Source organism: Nothobranchius furzeri, chromosome 9 (assembly GCF_043380555.1).
Source record: "Nothobranchius furzeri strain GRZ-AD chromosome 9, NfurGRZ-RIMD1, whole genome shotgun sequence".
NCBI lineage: Eukaryota > Metazoa > Chordata > Actinopteri > Cyprinodontiformes > Nothobranchiidae > Nothobranchius > Nothobranchius furzeri.
In genome coordinates this window covers 26,294,812-26,308,576 of record NC_091749.1, presented here as the reverse complement: position 1 = coordinate 26,308,576, position 13,765 = coordinate 26,294,812, and the positions used below count along the sequence as shown (strand labels likewise).

At 42.7% G+C, this 13,765-nt stretch overlaps 2 protein-coding genes across 5 annotated transcripts in view; one reads left to right on the top strand and one right to left on the bottom strand.

The window, feature by feature from the left end:
* Positions 1–13,765, top strand: part of cep89 (centrosomal protein 89) — a 110,510-nt gene that overhangs the window by 63,376 nt on the left and 33,369 nt on the right. Inside the window, exon 17 of one of the 4 annotated variants that reach the window (XM_054732567.2) lies at positions 1,293–1,560. The exons of the other annotated variants lie outside the window; for them this stretch is intronic. Coding sequence (XP_054588542.2) covers positions 1,293–1,466 — 174 coding nt within the window. The 3' untranslated portion in view covers positions 1,467–1,560. Of the gene's footprint in view, positions 1–1,292; positions 1,561–13,765 lie in introns of those variants that run through there. 4 annotated transcript variants of the gene reach the window in all.
* zgc:165481 (E3 ubiquitin-protein ligase RNF182) overlaps positions 1–13,765 on the bottom strand; it is a 34,543-nt gene that overhangs the window by 10,848 nt on the left and 9,930 nt on the right. The window lies entirely within an intron of this gene.

Sequence of the window (13,765 nt, the reverse complement as noted above, 5' to 3'; positions counted from 1 at the left end):
GGGTGTGTCCGAATCCAGAGGAAGGATGCTTGTAAGAGCGCATTTTGAGGTCCATGACGTCACAGCGCAGCGACGAGTACTGTCCGAATTCCAAGAATACTCATTCTCGCGTCCTCAAATGCGTCCTCGCTCCACCCACATTTCGAGGATGGGTCTGATGGATCCTCACAGGAGCAAGGGTATCCCAGCATGCGTTGCGCGCCGGTTGCTGGACTCGACACTCACAACAATGGCGGACGGAGTGGGAGAGCAGTACAGCTTAAAATGTAAGTTTTTAAAAGAAATAGCGGTCAAAAAAATAAAATACGTGTTTGGGCATTTTTGGTTTGTTTTTTATATAAGATCTAATACTGCAAATTGTTTTTTTCATGTAATTTAAGGCTAAAACATGCCCCACCGAAAACTAGCTTGAATGTGTAATAGGAAAAACCCACCGTAAACTAGCTTGATCCCAGCAGGCTTTGTTAAAAAAAATAGCGGTAGAAAACTAAGCTGAAAGTGGTTCTGTTTATAGACATTTTTCGTTTGTATATTTGTTTTTTTAAATTACATTTTAGGCAGAAATCAGCAAAAATGAGTTTGTTTCACGGGTCCCAGTTATTCCTTTTGGTGTGTGTGTGTGTGTGTGTGGCGAATTAAACTTGTCATTTGTTTTAAGGACGACGGAGCAAAGAAGCATTTTTATTAAGCTTAGAGGTGAAGAGTGAAGCTGTTTACACACACAACCACAGTAGTTCTGCTGTGAAAAGTAGTTTTACATTCAGGGATTTACACAGCTGACACGTTATAATAAAGTAAAAATAGCTTGTGTGAAAAATATAATTTTTATCTTCTCATGTGGATAAATGTAAAAATGTGTTTATTGCATTTTTGTCACCTGTGGTCTCTGATTTTCTCTGTAGGACTGCAGGTGTCCAGGGTCAGGAGAGGCTTTACCTTTTGGTCATCCTGGGAGAGAGGCCTTCTACTGTCATCATGTTAATGTTAATTAGCTGTTTGTTTGATATTTGAACACATTTATTAAAACAAATACTAACTGATAACTCTGATCATTGATTTTATCACCAGTTTTATTATTACAGATGCTTTTGAACATGTTACATGAACAGAAAATGAAAAGATGGTAAGGAGACAAGATTATTTATAATACGTTACACTTATTTACAGATCAAAACCAGTATGGACCAGTTATGCACGGTTAAAGCAGGATTAACCTGAGTGACTCTTCCTGGATCATTTATTTAAACTGAGTGAGCAGGAAGTCTTTAACAGTGCAGCTGGATCTGCTGCAGGAGGATCCAGACGTGGATGGAGGGCTGGAGCAGACCCGTGGCTGGACTTTTCTGGCAAGAGGAACATCATCGGTCTGCAGAGAGAGCTTTGGGACGCTTCCTCTCACTGTCCACTCCATCGTCCATCTACAGGGACTGCTGGGCTGGCTCAGACGACGGCTGTTACATCTCTAAGATGTATTCAGAAATATGAGAGGAGATGGTTTATGGATCCACCGGTATAACAATTGTGACTCTTCAGCAAATAAAACCACAGTGTTGTTTTTAATAGAGGTTCTTCCATAAATGACTTGCCTGTTAACAATAGTGGTGGTCTGCTGGTACCTCCTGCAGGAGAGAGCACCACTGACCTCCTCCACACACATCTTCCTCAGGCTCATCCTCCAGACACACAACTTCACCAGCACAGAGGCAGATGTGCAGCACAGTGCATGCTGACCTGTAATAGATTAAAAAAAGTTTTTTTTTATTGAAAAATGTAAAACAAAACATAACCTGCAGTACACTGGTTCTGTTCAGTTTAAAGAAAAGCAGCAGGGAAAACTACAGAGAATTTACATTTTTAAGACAGATCTATTCATTATTAGGCTTAAGTTGAATAAACAAATGTACACTGAAAACACTTCAATGCTATTTTATTAAAAAGCCTGTTTTTTACAATGTTTTATCCTCATTTGATGCTAAATAAGAAATTCTAACGTCCAAATAAAATTAGAAAACATCCTGCTGCATTCAACATTTATAATGCATTTGGTTTATAATTATTAACTACATGATAATACTCTGTAGAAATGTGTTGTGTACGTTTAACAAGTTCATTCTGTAGCTTAAAACATACATGAAACCATCTAAAGTTAACATGTAAGTCCTGAAAGCTTCTAGAATAAACAAAGTTACTTTACCTGAAAACGGTTGTGAACAAACTCAGCTGATGGACGTGAAGCTGCTGTAGCTCCTTAATATTCCTGCTCGATTTTCGCTAGCTTTAGCATTTTTCCTTTGCGTGTAGCTGCCGCCACGGCTGTGACGGGACCTACGGGTCACCGTAGAGGTGAAGGCTAGACTGTCCGAATTCAGAGCCGCTGGGTTCCGGTCTTAGCGGTCTAGCAAGGACCCGGCCTTGCTAGACCGGCGAGGACCCATACTCATAAGCATCCTTCCCATGGATTCGGACACACCCATCAAATCTTTGATGACTTGATTATTGTTATTATTATTCTGAGCTACTACAGCAATCAATTTCCCTCTGGGATTTATAAAGTATTTTTGAATGGAATTGAATTGAATTAAATGTAGCTGGCTGCGTCTGATTGCTGACGCTCCGTGTGTGTTTTTATTTCTGCAGTGAGACAAACTCACCTCACACCGTCCAGAGTTTGTTCTTTAAAGCTTCTATTAAATCCACCGTGTTGACGTATTTAACAAGTTTCCTCTACGCTGCAGGAGGTAAAGTTCACATTACAGAGTAAAAGTTCGGCAGACGCGTTTGTTTATATTTGGCCGCTGCGTGCGGGTGGGGGGAGGGGGGACTCGGTGCTGCACACAGACAGCTGGTGTGATCAGCTCTGAAAAGCCTTGATTACAATTTGCAGATCACGTTTATTTTTCACAGAGATCGGCCACGAATTCCTCTTCCGCCGGCATTCTAGGAATCAAAACTAGGAATCGAAAAAAAAATACTTTGAACGATTCCAGGAAAAATTAACAGTTGGAAGAAGAAGAAGAAGAAGAAAGTATCATTTCTATAGTGCCTCTCAAGATAAAAATCGCGAGGCGCTTCACAAAAACAAAAAATGTAAAAATATAAAAAAGCATTTAGAAAATGTTTAAAAATGTATTTAAAATGAGCAAAAATAGACAATTGTGATTAAAAAAAATGTTAAGAAAGAGAGAGTGAATAGGAAAGAGGGAAATCAGTGGATCCTGAGGAAGGTAGAATAGGTGGGGAGAGCAGAATAAAGAGAGAGTGGTTGAAGGTCATACAAAAGCCAGCTTGAACAAGTGAGTCTTCAGCTGTTTTTTGAAGGAGACCACCGAGTCCACTGATCTCAGGCTCAGGGGGAGAGAGGTCCAGAGTCTGGGGGCCACAGCAGCAAATGATCTGTCACCTTTGGTCTTTAGCCTGGTGCTGCACAACCAGTAGGCTTTGATCACTGGACCTCAGGGACCTGCTGGGGGTGTAGGAACTAAGGAGATCACCAATGTTTGATGGTGCTTGTCCATGTAAGGCCCTATAGACCAGAACCAGGATCTTGAAATGAACCCTGAAGTTGACTGGCAGCCAGTGAAGCTGGAGGAGAAGCGGGGTGATGTGGGTGTGTTTGGAGGACTTGGTCAGAAGCCGAGTACAGGCATTCTGAACCACCTGTAGACGGTTCAGGGAGGTTCTGCTCAGACACGTGAAAAGAGAGTTACAGTAGTCTAAGCGTGAGGAGATGAAGGTGTGGATAACTGTTTCAAGTTCAGAGCGGGACAGAATGGGACTCAACTTAGCAATGTTCCTGAGATGGAAGAAGGAAGAGCGAACAAGAGAACTGACATGAGAATCCAGGGTGAGAGCTGAGTCAAAGGTCATGCCAAGATTCCTGACAGAAGGTTTGGTGTGAGAAGCAAGCTGACCAAGAGAGTCTCTGACCTTGGGAACCAGCTTGTCTGGGGCACAGATGAGGATCTCAGTCTTATCTTCATTCAGCTGAAGAAAGCTCCCAGCCATCCAGGTTTTGATAGAGTCTAAGCAGGTGTGTAACAGCTGCAGCTTAGATATCTCATGGGGCTTAAAGGAGATGTACAGTTGGATGTAATCTGCGTAAAGATGGTAGGAGATTCCTTTGAAGGAGCTCAGGATGTGTTGAAGAGGAAGCAAATAGAGGAGGAAGAGCAGAGGCCCCAGCACAGAACCTTGTGGGACACCGTAAGAGAGGTGGTGGAGGACCTAAACTTGGAGGCGGCCACAGAAAAGGAGCGCTCAGAGAGATAAGAGGAGAACCACTCCAGAGCAGATCCTGATAGGCCTACCCAGTCTCTTAGCCTCTCCAGTAGCAGGTGATGGTCAACAGTGTCAAAGGCTGCAGTCAGGTCCAGCAGGACCAGAACAGAACAGTCCCCTGCATCACTGTGAGTCAGAAGGTCATTAGAGGCCCTAAGAAGAGCTGTTTCAGTAGAATGAGCTCTACGAAAACCTGACTGGAAGCTATCATAGATGTTATGTTCATCAAGAGCAGCTGTGAGTTGTTTAGCCACAACCTTTTCCAAGATCTTGGAGATGAACGGAAGTTTAGAGATGGGTCTGAAGCTGCTATGGAGAGAGGGGCATGCTTGGACCGATGGACTGAAAAGCACTTTTAAACAAAGATGAGGGTAAGATGTCGAGGGGGCATGCAGAGGTCTTCATAGAGTTAACTAGTTTGGTTAACTCAGGCAAAGAAACAGGAGCAAAGCTATCTAGGATGATGGGCCTGGTTGGAGTCGGGAGAGGCAGAGATGAGGCTGAAGGAGAGATGCTAGATCTAACCTTATTGAATTTGTCCACAAAGACAGATAGTTCTCACAGTCTGTAACAGAGTGGATGGAGGCTGTAGGAGAGGCAGGAGAGACGATGCAGCTGATGGTGTTAAACAGCACCTTGGGGTTCCCTTTGCTCTGGGACACCAGGTTGGAGAAATAGGAAACCCTGGTGTCTCTGACTGCAGAGTTAAAGGATGTCAGAAGATCCTTTAGGTGCAGCAGATGGACGTGGAGATGGGTTTTCTTCCACAAACGCTCAATTTTTCTGCACTGGCACTTCAGGCTTTGAAGGCTGTCAGTAAACCAGCGAGTAGGGTTCACTGCCGGAACTGATCTGGTTCTGACAGGACAGATGTTGTCCAGAATGGAGAGGCAGTCATCGTTAAACTGAGAAGTTAAGGAATCTGGGTCGTTATCAGAAGAACAGGGAGGATCAAAAGCAGCAGAAAAATTGCTAGCTGTGCTCTCATTAAGAAAACGCAAACAAACCATACGGCGAGCAGGAGGTGGGGACGCAGAAACTGACAAGTTAAAGAAAATGCAATGGTGATCTGAAATATAAACGTCCTCAGGACAAACATTGTCAGCATTTAGACTCAGGGTAAAAACAAGGTCTAGAGTGTGCCCCCTGGTGTGTATGGGGCCAGAAACATGCTGGGTAAAGCCGAAGGTGTCCCTAAGGCTGGAGAAATTCATGGCAAAGTGATCAGAGGGATCATCAACGTGGATGTTAAAGTCACCAACAATCACCAGTCTGGACAGCTTCCCAGTGGAGGATAGAAAGTCGCTAAACTCCTGAAGGAAAGAACTGTTTGGACCAGGTGGACGATAGACCACAGCACAGTAGAACGGGTCCTTACGCCCGACTTTAATCAGCTGCAGTTCAAAGGAAGCAAAGTGACCAGAGGTTGTAGAGCTACATGGAAGATGGTCTCTGAAAACAACAGCTAGGCCTCCACCACGACCAGAACCCCGGGGCTGGCTAAGAAAAGAATAACCACTCGGGCAGAGTTCAATCAGAGCAGAATAATCAGATGTTTGCTGCCAAACTTCAGGCAGAAACAGAAAATCCAGGTTTTTAGAGAGAATTAGATTATTGAGCAGGAAGGACTTATTGTTAACAGAGCGGGTATTTAATAGAGCCATGCTGAGTGAGGAGGAGGAATCAGAAACTACAGAAACAGCTGGAGTTAGTGGACTTAAATTAGCAGGGTTAGATCCACAGTGTTTATAAAACCCACTTATGGAGGGAACAGGAGGAGAAACCACTGAGGAATGAGGATAAACCGACCTTAAAAAACTTGGACGGATGAACCTCGCTGCAACGTGGCCTGGCGGGAATGCGGAAGTGGCGCTCAGGTTACCAAACAAAGGACAAGACGCTAGAAGATCACGCAGATGTTTACTAGATAAACCACGCTTTAAGAGAAGTCTTATTCTCTGCTGGATTCCTGCTCGTTTACCTCTTTTCCACCGACGTTTTCCCAGGACCGGATAAACATAGCCAGAGGTGCGCAGCTCGGAACCGTCGTTTTGCTCCGGGCCAGTGCGCCGCTCAGGTAAACAAACAGGATGGTACGTCCTCGGTGCATCTTGGGGGATCGTGAACGAATGGAAGGACAAAAGAGTCTGGCAATCATAGGAGATGGTAGCAGGGACACTACTGAAGAGGATCGCAGACAGGAGCAAGGTGGAAGAGAGGAGGTTAGTGGAGATTTTCTGTCAGGAATCTTGGCATGACCTTTGACCCAGCTCTCACCCTGGATTCTCTCACCCTGGATTCTCATGTCAGTTCTCTTATTCGCTCTTCCTTCTTCCATCTCAGGAGCATTGCTAAGTTGAGTCCCATTCTGTCCTGCTCTGAACTTGAAACAGTTATCCACACCTTCATCTCCTCACGCTTAGACTACTGTAACTCTCTTTTCACGTGTCTGAGCAGAACCTCCCTGAACACACACACACAATTTTAGCTGCACTCATCAACTAAATTGAAGTGTTTTCTCAATCTTTTAAGCTTGTATTGAAAGATCCATCGCTGGGTTTGGGACGGGTTTGAAGAGAGTCAGCTTGCAAATTTTTCTGTCACTATTGTAAAATCAGTTCGCACAGCCAACCCGAACCGCGCCACTACCGGCACTTTCGTGGCCTCTTTCTGTTGTAGGTCCAAATCACTGTGGAGCAGTTCGGTTAGAGCAATGACTGGGGAAGAGAAATGCATCACTACTTGCAACAAACAAAACAAACCTCGGAGTTCCATTGTTTGTATTTCCATTAGTCTTACACAGATGTGAGAAAATGCCAGCAAGTAGCAGCAAGGTTTGGTCAACTTCACAGCTCCATATATTCTTCACCATCGTCATGAGAGGCCAAACTCAGGACGAGCCAGCCAGATTGCTAAGAAATGCAAGTTTTAAAAGAAGATTCTCTGAGAATGGCAGCCAAAGGATTTGAGCGGACATTAGAATGGTGTCAGGCCAAGCTGAAGAAATGAAAAGCCCAGTTTAGAAAAGTTAAGCACAGAAACCATTGTAGTGGAAATGGGAGAAATACATGAAGGCACTACGATGCACTGGATGCTATTTATAGCCACAGACTGGCAAATCAAGGCAGCAGGCAGGCCAGGACTCGGCGACCGCGAGTCACATGTGGAGCCTGGTCAGCTTTACCTTTCTATCTTTAGCTCTGCAGACCATTAATTGCAGCATGAAAATATTTATGAAATTGGGCATGCCGGTATGTTAATCCCACCTGCCAACATGAGAGCTCAAACTGCAATAGAAAAGTTTTACTGAAAACCATACCTGTCGTCCTGTCTCAAATTCCGCAGTGGGTCTGGGGCTTTAATCACACATCTGGTAGAACACATTTTAGTCCTAATATCTTTTAAATGTCTTGCTGGCTTGTCAGTAATGATGTTGATGTATTTACTTCATAATTAAACAAGGGACTCAAGGATTGACAGCTGGGAGGTTTGACTGAACAATCACTGTCTGATTCTTACATAGTTTGGACAGAAAGCTAAGTGGATCTGCCTCTGAGCAAGTAGCATAATCAGCATATCATTTCTTGGTCGTCTGTCAGCAGCAATTAGAAAGAGATGAAACAACGTCACAACAAACAAGTGTGTTTTCATGACATGAAAAGTTCCTCTGAGACTGTGCCACCGATTAATCAGAACATTGAGAAACGTAACACTTCCATTCCTTTTCAATTCTGAACCGCTCAAATAGATCTGTTTTTACACTTCATCTGAATCAGAAAGCCTTTATTGTTACTGAATGAGAATGCATTGAAATTGAGATGCATCGTCTTTACTTTGATTCTGAATATTGTGGTGAATTTGGTGTAAGTAGAGATACACCGATAATGGTTTTGAGATCCCAATACGATTTTAAAGTCCTTTCCATTGAAAAACTGTCACAGTTGTTTTTATTGCCGATTGTTAATGATGCATTAGAATTAAAAATTAAATTAAATTAAAAGCCTATTTTGTTACATCTCTTCCATGGGTTATCACTAGAGGCCGACTGATATGGTTTTTTTAAGGCTGATGCCGATTTTATAAAGAATGTTTTTGCCGATGGCCGATATCTAAGCATAAATTGTTGACGTGTGTAAAATTACTGAATTCTGTCTTTAAAAGAGAAAACCTAAAATCAAATCCAGTTTCTGTTCAAACACATTGTTTGAAAAAGTCTATTGTGTAAACAATGAACAGGAAATAAATCTAGCACAGTTAGCTTATGTTATTCAATGTAAATGTCATTTTCCACAGCATCAGTTGAACTAGTTTTGCCAATTTCCCAAAAGATAAAGGACACCTCATTGGCATGGCCCCCAAATGCTTTGATACATCCCTGGGTGGGACGGAGTTTTGAACTTGATCTGAATTGCATGGGATATATGAACATTATGAGCTTATGAATAATATTTACTTTATAACATTAAAACGTGTAGTGGGATAAATCTACCTACATTTTCCTTTCCAAGCTCTTTGTTTTGTTTTCTTATTATTATCCTGTCCTGTCTGTCTCTGATCCTGCATCTGCCACAGGGAGATGCAGGATCTAGTTCTCCATAAAAAACGCTGCATGGCTGCGGCCATGGAGCATGGGTTAGGGTGATGGGTGATGAGCGCAGCAGCGATGCATGTCAGCCACAAATAAACAGACAGTACCAAAGTAGTTATGAACGATCGTGTGTTAACTTTATTTTGGTGGCCCCTCTTTGAGAATCTTACTGTGGCCGTGCGCAAGACGCAGATGCTGGTGGAGCATATGAATGCTCTGCCTCTGTTCATCTTCTCCTCTCAAAAGAATCCTCGATGCTGAGAGTCCATAATATGGGTAGAAACTTGATCATTTTTCGGGCTCATTAAATGATGGTTTAGCAATATTGTCCACAGGGAAATATGGAGAAAGTTTGAAGAATGGTGGCTCCAGGTTGGTGAGATGGTCAAATTGATTGCATCATTAACTTTTAACACGTTAAAATAACAAATTTAACGCTAATAATTAACACGCTAATTTTCCTAGCCCTAATGTGTGTGTGTGTGTGTGTGTGTAAATATATATGTATATATATACATATATATATATATATATATATATATATATATATATATATATATATATATATATATATGTATGTATACCGTAAATCCTCTAATACAAGCCGGTATTCAATTAAAGGCCGGGTATCCAATTTTGGCTGGTGTCAGAGTCAGCAGAGGTGAATAATGGCCGGTCACTTATTGTGGCCGGGTGGAATGTGGTTACAAGCAAGTATGAGCATCTCAGCGGCAGGGTTATAGTCCCCAAATCAACCAGCAGGAGGCAGTAGAGGTTCACGCAGACCTTTTTTGAGCTTTTTCTTCAACGCTTTGTAACGCTACAGACACGATCCTCTATCACGCTCCTACCACACAGAGTCACGGTGTCAGTTAACCATGCTAATTCAACCCGCTCCACAGAACACACATCACCTTCCCTGTGGCTTACATAACACTCACACAACACGCAAATCAGCACATAGGAACTAGCAGAACGATAGGAAACACATATAACACAATACCCAGAATGCACCTGGCTTACAACCCCAGCCAGGTCATTACACTATGAAGTTCAAAGAGAACGTGCTGATTATGCTGCAGAACACTCTGGAGAGCAGCAGTAGGGGTTGTATGAACTAGTCAACTTCACTATAGTGACTTTTTATGCCTGTTGTCGATTAGTCGCTGTCACGTGATAAAGACCGGCAAGATGCAGCCCTCGGAAAAGACAGCAGCCTGCTGTCAGCTGGTGACAAGCTCCTGCGCTCGGGGGGGGGGGGGGGGGGGGGGGGCAACGCGCTGCGCCAGACCATATGTACTGACACGCGATCGTTCATGTCGGTTCATTTCCTTTAATGTTTTCTGTCTTTTATTTGCGCCTGATGTGTATCGCTGCTGTGGAGCGGGGCGCATCAACTTGTCCTCCGACGCACAGATCACTGATGCGGCCGGCAAGCAGGGAGCGCTCCGCTGTTTTTATGGTCGGTAGATCTTTTAGAACTGCAGTTCAAAGGTAACTCATGAGGTGAATATATATGAACCCAGGTAGCAGTTTTTCTTTAGGATTGAGAGGAGATGCAGGAAGATAATAAACAGACAGGACAGAAAAATAGTCAAATAAAAACAAGTTAGTTTTTGTACCTGCTGTTGCAACAAACAGACATCCCTGGGTGGGACGGAGTTTTGAACTTGATCTGAATTGCATGGGATATATGAACATTATGAGCTTATGAATAATATTTACTTTATAACATTAAAACGTGTAGTGGGATGAATCTACCTACATCAGAAGTGAGGAACAGAAAATGAAATAATTATTTTAATGTTTAGAGCAGCAGGAACTCCGAGAGGCTGCAGGCGCATCAGTGAGTTTGCGGCCGCTGCGCAGGGGGAGGGGGGAGAGGGCTGAAGCAGAAACTACCGTTGTTAAAAGAAATGTGTTTAATTTTGAAAATGGGGGCGCAATTTTAATTGTCAAAAACTCCAGCGAACCGTTAGTTCATTTTGCTCAAATAGAAATAGAGGCCTGCCTCTAATACTGGCCCTCCTTCCAATAAAGGCCTGGAGCTTGATGAGCTTGAGTCAAATTCAGGCCCGGGCCTGTATTAGAGGATTTACGGTATATATATATATATATATATATACATGCACTGTCAGAACCCAAGTCCCCAAGCCAACCTCTACCAGCTAGCCGATCTCCACCATGGACCACATCTCCCAGCATGCCCCTCGCGGGGATTCCCTCCACGTCACTAACTGCAACTATATACGGAAGTCGCCTCCCCAGCTCACCACTCAGTCATCGTTTCTTCAGATCCATGATCAGAGTTCCCAATCAACCGATCCATCTTACGAACTATCCGCTCACACTAAGTGTTCTTACTTCTGGAAAACCCAGCATTTCCGTGTCACTTCATTGACGCTCGAACGCTCGGGGATTCCTAGATTAAATTGTGAGCCGGCGTTTCACCGACGCTATCACTTCCGCGTCTGTGAAACCACGCTCTCTACAAGCTCAACTCCCGAATCCAGCCGACCTGTCTGACACACACACGTTTTAGCAGCACATTGATTGTGAAAGACAACTGAACACTCACTAGCCACGTTTACATGCGCATATTTAATCGGATTGAATGCCCATTCAGATTGAAAATTCTGCATGTAAACATGTCAATCAGAATATTCTGATCCGATTCGGCCCGATCGGATTGAAATTTCAATCCGATTGAGAGAGGTGGTTTATTCCGTTCTTCATTCCGATTGACGTGCATGTGCACAGCCATTCGGATTGTTGGGGTAAAACAATGCCCACTGCGCATGTGTGCAACAGCCAGCGGGCCTCTCCGCTGTCATTTGGACTGCCTGACTTCAAAAATGACGGTGTAATTAACAAGCGGCGGCTTTTAAATCCGACAACAAGCCGTCCCGTTTCAGTAATATTTAATTCAGAACTTGCATTTTGTGGAAGTAAAATAAAAATCTGATTATTGCACAAATCATTCGACAAAGATGTTCAAATCTTTACTGGAAATACGCAGGTTTATCGTGGGGGTTGCAGCGCACGGATCCCCGTTTCTGTCAGCTTTGAACACAGCAGCTTCTGCAGCAGGTGATGGAGACACGCTTGTAAAGAACACAGGATAATCTGGGTTTTACAGACCTGATTGGAGGCTGATGTTGGGTAGGAAAACGTCCTCGGTTAAATACTCTGGACGACAGTAAAGTCCGTGTTCGTTAAAAGCACGTAAACGCAGATGACCTGAGATGCGGTTCGTTAATGATGAACACAGGCTTCTAAACTTTCTGAACATCTTCTGTTATTTTGTTTGAACAGATTTTTCTCAACAGTTTCAGCTGATCGTCACATGTTATTAATAATAAGCCACAACAGAGCTCAGTAATAAAACATGAGGCTAACCCCCCCCCACCCCCCACCCCCGCTCTGTGCCGCAGGGCAGCGCAACAGCTGTCAATTCAGACCTGCGGACCAGCTGATCAAGAGGCAGACATAACCCTCCCTTATTTTAATCAACAATAAAATGCAGCAAAGCATATATCTGCAGTTATTCACTGAAGAAAACGTAACTTCTATGAGCTAAATAAAAATATTAAATTGAATAAATGGATCAGGAAAGCAGGAAGAATAGTTATTTCTGTTTTTACATTTTTCTTTTCGTTTCATGGCGTTTGTTTACAATTTTTCTTTCGTGAAAGGCAACTCTGCGCATGCTCAACCTATTTAATCGGATTAAATGCTTGGTGCATATGTACGCACGGCATGATCGGATCATTTCAGTTCGTGTCCATGTGAACAGAGATTCGGAAATTCCGATCAACCAAGATTTCAATCGGATTGAGGAAATTAGGCACATGAAAACGCAGCTAGTGTGTGCAATATAAATTTAAAAAGTCAATAAATCTCTTAAGGTTTATTGAACTTCAAATATAAAACAAACTCAAAACATAAAAAAAAGTGTGTTGGGGTCCTTCGAGTCATTTCTCCAGTCTAGTAATGGTGGCAGTTTGCCAAACAGGTGCCTGATTTTTTTTTTTTATCGGCTCTTAAAAATAATTTCGGCCGATGACCGATATATTTTAAAAAATGAATATATCGGTCGGCCTCTAGTAACCACACCCAGTTGCTCCTGACACAATAATACCCTTGTGTGTAAATAAAAACAATACAACACAGAAATAATTAAATTCTCTTCTTATTTGACACAATGTAAAAGCCAGTTAATTACAGATTCCAAATCAGATCATCCGGTTTGACCAAATAACCATAAATAATAAAAATGAACAATGTAAATCAGTGAATTTCCATTGTCCTAAAGAGAAGCTAAAATATCCTGTTTACAGGTGCTACTAGTCTTTTATCTTAACTTCTACAGTCTGTGCAATTAAGACATGAAATGGAAAGGCTTGCTTACACCACGACACAGGCTCAAGGTGTCTCTTAAGCAAATATTAATATTTGAATATGCAGCAGCAAGGTAAACCACTACATGAATCAATAGGAGTTAACAGCAGAAATAATTATCTGAGTTGTATTTTTATTTAGTCACGGACCTGTCCTGTTTGTTTACGTGCTGTGGGCAGGGCTGCTCGTCCTGCATTTTGATGCCTGGTTTATTTTTATGTAAATGGGTTGGACCGCCGCTGACCTGCTCTCCAAGTTACGGTTTATGCAAAACAAATTCTTGATCTGGTTTGATCTGTGGCAGATATCAGTCCATTTCTAGCGTTGATCACAACTCTTAGGATGAATTTAGTGTTTGGTAAGTAATTATGCTGAAATTTTCAGGGCTTGTTTGCAGCTGTTTGTTGTGTGAGGAAGCGACTATAATTAGCTACTAGTAACTGTTGACATGGACATCTTGTGTGCACGATGTAATTAGTGCCTCTTCAATTATTCATT